The sequence below is a fragment of the Oratosquilla oratoria genome, chromosome 33 (assembly GCF_046742065.1).
Source record: "Oratosquilla oratoria isolate Oo_2021 chromosome 33, ASM4674206v1, whole genome shotgun sequence".
NCBI classification, from domain to species: Eukaryota; Metazoa; Arthropoda; class Malacostraca; order Stomatopoda; family Squillidae; genus Oratosquilla; species Oratosquilla oratoria.
In genome coordinates, this window is record NC_134809.1 from 3,579,308 (window position 1) to 3,589,307 (window position 10,000).

General features: G+C 37.9%; 1 protein-coding gene across 1 annotated transcript in view; it reads left to right on the forward strand.

Moving 5' to 3' along the window:
* spab (space blanket) overlaps window positions 1–10,000 on the forward strand; it is a 188,086-nt gene that overhangs the window by 14,221 nt on the left and 163,865 nt on the right. Inside the window, exon 2 of the mRNA XM_076172474.1 lies at window positions 9,348–9,433. Coding sequence (XP_076028589.1) covers window positions 9,348–9,433 — 86 coding nt within the window. The remainder of the gene's footprint in view (window positions 1–9,347; window positions 9,434–10,000) is intronic.

The window sequence follows — 10,000 nt, forward strand, 5'->3', positions numbered from 1 at the left end:
TTTACAAGTACGGTCTAAAGTGGTCCTTTCCACAAACACCCTTACCTTCCCCCCCTCCCCCTCCTCCTCCTCCTGTTCCCCCTCCCCCCCCCCACGCTAAGCACAGCTAAATGAATTACCAACAATCTCTTGACTATTCAGACCAGACCAACTTAAGCATATTTGGTAAAATGGATTGTTGGTAATCCATTTGCCCGTGTTTAGTAAGGGAGGGATGATGGGGAGCAAACCCTGTTTTTGAATGGGATCAAACGGGACTATACGGGATAATACGGGACTGTACGGGACAATACGGGACCATACAGGACAGCACCTCTAAACGAGCGTTTTGCTCGGTGCAATTATCGCTCAACGATGATCATTCATGACTCAACGATGATCGTCAGACGAATATCTAGAACACTAAATTCTTTGTTTTTGATTGGGGCTGTTTTGCTTCGAGCTGCAAAGTACAAGGCTGATCATTTTAACCGAAGTTACCAACGCGCTCACCCAAATATGATGCCATGTAGTAGGATGCGCGTCACCCTCCATTAGCTGCGGTAGGCTAATAATTAATCACACTTAACAAAATGTACATCTAAATTCGGTAACCACTGAGCAAAAATTAGTTTTATTTAGTGGAAGCTTAGCGGTTTTATTCTCTCTCTCTCTCTCTCTCCTCTCTCTCTTCTCTCTCTCTCTCTCTCCTCTCTCTCTTCTCTAAAAAAAATCTAGATTCCTAACGGGACTTACAGAACTATGTTCTAGCTAATGCCAATCGATTTTCTTCAGCTTAAAGCAATCCCTGAGACCAACAGGACTAAAGAAGAACGAGTATTTATACTTCGTCGCCAATAACCAGCGCTTCTATCCTTGAGGGACGATATGGCGCCGAAGATGACAAAGGAGATATTTAAGGAAGGAGGGAGAAAAGGTGGTAGAAACTAAAAGTGATCAGGATTCCTCATTGAGTAGAGCTTAATTTCCATTCATTAAATAACGTTGCGTGTCCGTACGGGTGACAGTAAAACAGAGCTGGGCGCGTTCCTTGGTGCGTTCCTATATACATTCCTCGGTGTCCTGAGCAAAGTCATGTCAGTCAGGACATCGAGGAACGCACCAAGGAATGTGCCCAGCTCTGCAGTAAACCAATTCGATTTGGTCCTGGCTTCACAACAACCTCCTTACCCTCACCGAAATTGTGATTACGTCCCGCACAGAGTTAATCGAGTTAGTTTAACTAGGTACGCGCTTAACTGCTTAGATAAAGAGAGGCCCTTTCAAGCTGAAGAAAATCGTCTGGTGTAAAACCAAAACAAAATATCTAATTGTGTCGAAGTTGGTACTATGTGCATGAAATGTATGATTTTCAATAGCGCCTAATTCACATATATACAGTCACGAGCAAAATTTTTTAACCAACCCAAAGTTTTTAATCACACAAAGTTTAAATTCTTTGTCTGTCAACTTTTCTTTTTATCTATAACAAGAAAATTGCCTAACTGTAGGGTAAGTACTCGACAAGAAAAATAAATAAATAAAATAAATAAAATACGAGAAGTAATATTGACGTTGCGAGAACAGTAGTGTGGGTTAAAAATTTTGTTTGTGACTGTGCAACCTCTTGCCAGCGTTGTCAACATTTTTTTTTTTTTCTCAAGTGTGGACGAGTTGTAGCGTCATCCTTGTGTGCAACTTGTCAGCAATGCCGACAGTTTTTGTCTGAGGCGTTTTCAGTATGTTGCGACATGGATGTGTACGATTTTTTTTTTTTTTTTTTTTTACATTAAACGACAGCTTTTCTTAATGTTTGCAACTTGTTGCTAGCCTTTTTCTTTTTATGGAGTCGAAATTTTGTCTGTGTCCGACATGTTGAAAACAATGTCGACATCACTGGTCTGTGTAAGGAAAGTCCCGCACCAGCTATGTGCACAACATGTTGCCAGCAATAACGACAGCCTTCCTCTGAGTCATCGATTCAATGATGTTGCATTCTTGTGTGGCACATGTTGCTAACAACGTCGACATCTTCAGGTGTTTACACTGTATCCGTGTTTATAATTTGCTCCTAACAAGTTCAATACATTTTTGTGCAGCATCTGCAAGATACTACACCATACATGTATGCAACTTGTTACCACCAATACCGACAGCTTTCTTTTGAGTTATTTTCAGTACACAGAGAAATGTTGTATAATGTGTATGTACAGTCATGAGCAAAATTTTTAACCCACCCAGTTTTTCATTTTACAAAATTCAAATTCTTTGTCTGACAAATTTTTCTTTTATCTGTTCAAGAAAACGATCTAACTGGAAGCTATATACTATACAGGAAAATATATCACGTTCTTGACAAAAATATGATAATATTGATGTAAGAGATGTAGCATGGATCAGATATTTTGCTCGTAACTGTACATGTTTCCAACAATACTGACACATGTACAAAACATGTAACTCTGACTGTTTTTGAAGTAACTACAACTGTTCAGTTGATCTCACTTCAAGACACTTGCGAGACTGTTATTTTAGCTCCTCTGAGACCAAAAATCTTAAGATTAAGTCTTCTGGTTTCTCTGAAATATATTTAGGCCTTCTGGGAAGTTTAATTAATACTGGCTTCTATGAATCTGTGTTTAATCTAATCCTTTTGGTTTAATTGTGGTCAAGGATATGGGCCTTGGTCTAGCTCTCTACCTCACATCTGTGAGGAGTGAAAATCATTAACTCAAGAGTTCAGACCTTCAGGAATCCTTTTAATAATAAATGTTCGTCAGGGCTCAGTCATAGCCATTATTCTATTTTCATTTTTTCACTACATCATTTCCGTTTTGTTTTTGTTTCTTCTTTTTCTTCGTTTTTTTCATAAGACGACGTTGTTCTTCCGACCTCTATATAATTTCCGAGTTTTTCGTTTGCTTTTTCTTTTCAATGTGCTATTTTTTCTTTTTCTGTGACGACGATGTTGGATGGACAAGAACCCTTTTTATATTTTTCATTTTCTATTTTTCATTCTCAGTACGTTCTTTTCATCTTTTCTTTTTCTTTCCAAGGCGTTTCTATTTCCCCATTTGCTTTCCTTCCTGCGACGACGTAATGGATACTCAAGGAACTTGGGACGCATTTAATTCACATATACTTTTCTTCAGTCTGGCTAACATGAAAAAACTGTTCATTATTTCCAAACTGCAGAAAAAAACACACTTCATGAGCCCATAGCATCCATATTTTAATGAAAATTTACACAAATTTTATTCAGACATCTTGGACATCTGCAAGGAACATTCTTCTTAAGCAGTGCGCATGCGCGCGTGCACATATATATACAACTTGCGCACATAAAGAAAAAAATGTACACACACAAGGTTTTCAAATTATACTAAAATCCGTTCAGTAAAGGAGTTCCACCCAAACATAAACTAATAAATTCTCTAAAAATATGGTAACTGGCCAACCGTTAAACCAATAATTGCTTGGTGGAGGTAATATGTAATACAAACTTACAAATTGTGCGTATTTGTTTAAATGATCATATGGTGACTCGCATGGATGAGCACATACTTTTCAGAGAAGGCAATGTTTGCACACAAACAAATTTCTGCACACACAGCAAAAATTTAGAGGGAACATTACTTGCAATCAGAACTTTTAAAGACATCTGTATTCAGTCTCTATCTCACCAGAGACATCATCATCTCCGACACCCAAAGATCTCTTCCCTTAAATGAGATTTTTTTTTTTTTTTTTTTTTTTTTTTTGTCTTCGGTAGATGTCACCGTGGGGGTGTCGACCTCGGGTCTTAATTCTTAATTTCATGGACGAAGGTCCCGTGTTCGGTTCCTAACAGCTGCATCGATCTTGTCTTACCTAAAAAAATGAAAATCCTAATATCTATGTGCGCTGATGGCGTAATCGTTAGCGGACTGGTCTCATATTACCTCCTCTCCGATTTCCAACAGTGATTACCTGTCCCATCAGTCTCTAAAGCGCATATTAGAGCAAAGGTGACGGCTTCGGCCGCAGCTACTCAGCGCCTCCTGGCGTGGACTCTTCACTTTCACCTATGTACTCCTAAATGGTCTCACCAGGAGGTGCGTCTCACAAACAGGAGGTTCTTTGGCCCGCGTTCAAACCCAGATCTTTCAGTCACTCCAGGTCGTTTTTCTAACCATCATTGCCTTAGTCAAACAGGAATGTGGTTATGATGGCACTATGTAAAGTTTGAATAATAAATTATTCGATGTTGGCATGAAAAGGATCTTAGGTCAAACATGATCGTAAAAAGATTCAGCAATTGCTGTTTTGCAACAAAAGAAAACATAAAAATCTGTTTGTTTGTTTCTGCCAAATTACAGTACGATTTATTTTTTATTTTGTTTTATTTTATATTTTTGCTCCTAAGTATCAAAACTGCAATTCTAATAGGCCCTATTTCTAGCCAAAAAAAAATTCCTAGATGTCGCTAGAAACATGGTTCCTGACTGCTAGAGGTCGTTATTATGATGTAGATATAATCGTATCTAGCCTGTACTGAATGGACTAAAATATGACCGTATATCTTTCACTTCAATACGTGTATTTACATATCTCATTATGCCCCGGCCCATGATATATGAGACAAATGCAAATATCATATTGTTGTTATTATTCTATTAATCTTTTAGCTATGTGAAGCAACTTGTGTTTATCAGCCGTCAGACGATTCTATTCATCTGAGGAAAATTTCCCGTTGTCAGAGATTTAAGCCAATACCTTATATGGAAGTAATGAAAAAATAAATTTAATTTGGGCCCGTGACTCCTTCCCAGTTCATTTCATCTTGAATAACAACATCATAATAACGTCGACAACTCTTTATTCCAATGAACGTTACTTTTTTTTCTTTTTCTTTTGAGAAGGAGAGGTTGGGGTGAGGGGGAGGGGATGCAAAGATTCAAATGTCTGTGAAACTTGAGGGAGACAGGGAGGGAAAGACGACCCGCCACTCCCTCCCGTATGTCAGGCGAATACAATTTCATTTTGGGCCCGTGACCCTTGCCATTTCGTTCGTCACCTAGTCGAGGTTAGGCTTCGGGGGAGAGAGAGAGAACCACGGTCCTCTTAACTCGGTTCTCCTAACTTGGTTACCCAGCGTCGAGATTGGCTATTTTCTGCGCCTCAGCAAAGAAAGACGGAACTAGTTACGGCTCCCATATTAGGCAATTAAGATTTTCGCGTGTATATAGGAAACCGCTTTGATGTCGCCCCGCTATGGTGGGTGGTACCAGCATAATAGAAAAGAAAATATATTGACCTTTTTCTGATTAAGACGCCTTTTTCGTGGCCTTGATACTCAATCTTCTGAAAGCACAGAATAAATAGGTTTTCATAAGCAGAAGGTCTATTACTATACCCCCAAGTTAACCACGACAACTTTCTCAAATATGAACAGTGTCGACAGTAAAACAGTTACTGGTTTTGTAATTTTCGAACGTTTAGAGTTAGTGGGGGGTGGGGGGTGGGGGTTGTTACCATAGTTGGGGGGGGGAACCTTCAAATACTTCCGTGCCAGGTAACGCTTCTTGTCATCGTGGCTGCTACTAGGCAATGTCATTCATCTCACTATTGGTCACAAGATAAGAAAGCGGCCATTGTTCGTGCAGGCTTGTGGATCCTGGGAAATATTATTTTGATGTATCTTATTACTATCTTTTTTTTACTGTTATTCTATTTCTATTTTATGATATTTTTGTTGAGTTGATCGAGTTTCACCCCTCAGCTAAGTAAATATTTAGGAAATGTCACCACAGTGAAGGAGCCACGGCATCTGTCAACAGTAATGCACAAGTCTTAACGATAAAATACCACAGATGAACAGCGTGACGTGATCTGGTTGGATATAAGGGTTCGAAATACAGGTTGAGCCCAAGAACCCCTTATTAAAAGAGAAGACATTTCTCTTCGGCCCTTACAAGCCCTCATGAGGCTTCTAAGAGAAAATTCAGCCCAAGAATATTTTTTTTTTTCATGACGGAGAAGCCGAAGGTATTTTTCTTTAGCCTTCATGAGCACTCCATAAGTGGCGTTTCCTTCAGTCTTCATAAGCATCCCATAAGAAATCCCCTGAAGGAGAGTAGAAGGTAATGACCTTGAAGGTAAGGACGAGGGCAATCGAGGACCATCGGTAAACCTGTCAATAGCGCTGCATAAGTCTTACCCCGAAGGAAAGAACGCGCAACACTTTGCAACATGTTTGCTTACAACATGGCAGGAACGAAATATTGCAGATGGTTCTCTCGTGGTATGTTACTGGTGTCTCACACTTTATGATATGGATTTTTTTTTTTTTTTTTTTTTTTTTTTTTTTTTTTTTTTTTACTCAAGACAGTGGACTCGTATGAAACACTAGGCGATCAGACTTCCGTTTCTGTTCCAGCTGCCGTCAGGCGATTTTATTCAGTTGGGAGACACCTACTCCTTAGCTCGAAGGATGATGATACTAAGCAAAGGAAAGTAAAACAAAGCAAAAAGGAGGAAAGCAAAGAAGAGCAGAACAAAGAAAAACAAAGAAGAACAGACTAAAGCAAAAAAAAAAAAAAAAAAAAGAAAACAAAGAAGAACAGAACAAAGCAAAGCAAGGTAAGGCAAAGAGAATCAAAATCAAAACAAAGAAAATCAAGGCGTCTACAAAGTAAAACAAAGAAGAGAAAAAGCAAAGCAAAGAAAAGCAAGGCAAAGCAAAACTAAGCAAAGCAAAGCGGAGATGAGCAGAAGGAAGGCAAAGCAAAAGCAAAACGAGGAGGAAAGCTTTGTTATTCGTAATGGGGACGAGAATCTGCCAAACTGCCCTTCGGGGAAATTGCTTGCAACCGGATTTCCTATAACTCCTTCCTTACCGGAAGGTCCTTCCCCCCTTTATACATGCTTCCGTCAGACGATTTTATTCACCGAGCCTCGAGGTAAATAAAATCACCTGGCGACAGACAGAACAAAACCTGTTATTTCCGTCAACTTGATAAACTTGTTTGGAAGGTTCTTGTTGTCTTGACCTACGTAGCTTCAATTGTAGATTAAAATTTGTGTCTCTACGTGTGGGTCAGCCATACATCTTCCATAGATCTCCGAAGAGGACCTTTTTTTTTCAAAAGTCTTTAACGACACACGTTCGGCTACCGACAAACGTTAAAAATCGATGGGGGGAATGCACAGACAAAAAAGAAAGACTGGCAGAGAAGCGAGATAGATAGAGGGAGAGAAGAGAGAAAGACAGAGAGAGAGAGGAAGGGAGAGAGAGGGAGAGAGAGACAGAGAAGATAGAAATAGAGAGAGAAAGGAAGGGAGAGGGAGAAAGAGGAAGAGAGAGAGAGAGAGAGAGAGAGAGAGAGAGAGAGAGAGAGAGAGAGAAGAGAGAAGAGAAAAGAGAAAGAGAAGAGAAAAGAGAGGAGGAGAGAGACAGAGACAGAGAAGAGAAAGGCTCCACTTTAATCCTGATTTGCATGGCCTGTCGGAGCACAACGAATATATATATATATATATATATATATATATATATATATATATATATATATATATATATATATGTATATATATATATATATATACATATATATACATATATATACATATATATATATACATATATATATATTTATATATAAATATATACTGTATATATATATATATATATATATATGAACAGAACTGAGCTCTCTGTTTTGCTTTATCCTTGACCTCTTCAAGCCCCAAGGTCAACTCATGGATAAAAAAACACATTGTCTTAGGTTTGAGACGCTCTGGTTTGATTTAGTTTGCAAAGCCGTTTCAGTTTAGATATTAAACAGAAAATGTGAATATTTAACTACACTATTATATATAATTTTACTACATTACAATAATACTAGAATGTTTTACTAGATTTCGCTATTCGTATTCATAGATTTAGTTTGTTTTTATCTGTGATTAGATTTTTAGGGTTTTGTATGTTACGTTTGAGTTTTTTCTTGTGTGTTTTAATGATTTATTTTTATCTTATTATATTTGATATTTTATTTAGTCGAAATTTTTTTGTTTTTCTGTTTCTGAACATAGAGCCTTGAAACTGGCATTGAGGTCTCCAGGGAGAAACGTTTGACAAATAAAGATAATCTTCGTCGCTGTTGTGGTTTTGCTGTTCACGTGCCAACTATGGATACTTGTCATATAACAAGACCGAATTTGACGAAAAAGAGACCATAAGGCCTACACTATGCACTTGCATGTCCCTTACCACCTATTTTAACTATCCATAAAGTTATCTAATCTTCTCTTAAAATAACTAATTGTTTCAGCACTCACTACATACTTACTAAGATATATATATATATATATATATATATATATATATATATATATATATATATATATATATATAAGGAAAGATTTTTTTTCAGAATACCAACGTAAGAATCTTATGGTGGCATTCTAAAAAAAAAAAAAAAATCTTTCCCTTCCCAGGATTTATATAAGATTTATATAAGGAAAGATTTGTTTTTAAGAATACCACCGTAATTGTATTCCATTCGTTAACTACTTTTTTGGTAAACCAGTTCTTGCATATTTTCTTCTTAAACCATTAGAAAAAGCTCAGCTCAAGAATCTTGAAGATACAGCGATAGTCGAGAACGTTCTATCAGAAAGACACTCCTCTGCTCGAACCTCCTGAAGAATTTGGCTCGACTTTTCGCCGTGTGCCGTCCACGACACGACGTCGTGCTCTTAAATGGCCATGGGTGTCTACGGACTGCTTTCGCACGTCACGACCACGACCACGCGTGAAGGCGTCCATAGACATGTATGATTATTTGGGAGCACGACGTCGTGCCGTGGACGGCACACGGCGAAAAGTCGATACGTGTGAAACGAGCCTTTGTTGTCTGTGGGTGAAGACAAAGGACAAGAATGGACCAAACTCGATCAGGAAAAGGAAATTGAAACCTTAGAGGGCCTAGAATTGGATGAAGGCGTTGTTGTTGTTGTTGTTGTTGTTGTTGTTGTTCGGAAACTTGTTTTTGCAGAAAAGATTTCCTTACGGAAGTTGTAATCTATTTCTATACAAGTGTGATGCTCCCAAGATTCCAATATATTTTTGTCAAAACATGGAGATAAACTTACAATATAGGAATGAAATATGGAGAAGAGGTGCCAGTTACCATTAAAATTATTTTTGATACATACATAAATATACCGAGGGCTTTTTCCCCCTTACAAAGGAAAAAATTATGGTAGCCAAGCCAAGTACACAAGAACGCCATTCCCCATCTACAAATTAATTTTTCATTGATCAACATTTTCTGTCTTCGCCAGATGCTCTTTCGTTAATAATCTTTTCCTTTTCTATCTTTTACCAGATGCGCTTCCTCGTCATGGGTCTCGTCTTGGTGCTGGCCATCTTCAGCCCACGCCCAACTCACGCCCGTGGTTACATCTTCAATAGGTAAGAGAAGAAATATTGCCAAGCTGTTCTTTCACCTTCGTCACCTTGACCAGTATTTCCCAACCTTTTTCTCAGGCGACTCCAATATGATCCTCATGATATAAAAGACGATGTTAACATTACTGAATTTTATTATAGCAATATAGATTTAGAAATCTAGCATACAAGATGTCTTGGCGACCCCAGGGTTGGGAAACAGTAGCCTTGACGATCTAAATGCGTACAAAACTAAACAGAAAATCGAATTAATTTTTCTTTCTTAAAGCTCCCAAAAGAAATCTAATTTTGAAGAAATTTTGAAGGGAGTAGGAGGTGTGATGTAAAGATTTATAGATACAAAAAAAATTATTACAAGTATACATAATATGTACACTTGTATTATTTCTTACATGGCTGTATATGTGCATGGGAATGGAATGAAAGTATGTATGTGCGTTTGTGTAGTGATAAAGAACTTATCAAAGAAAACGGAAATAGAAAACAAACAAAAACGAATCGAATTATGAATCCTATCAGAAACACTTCGACATATACATTTAATTTCAAGAGAAACAAACTTTACGTGAA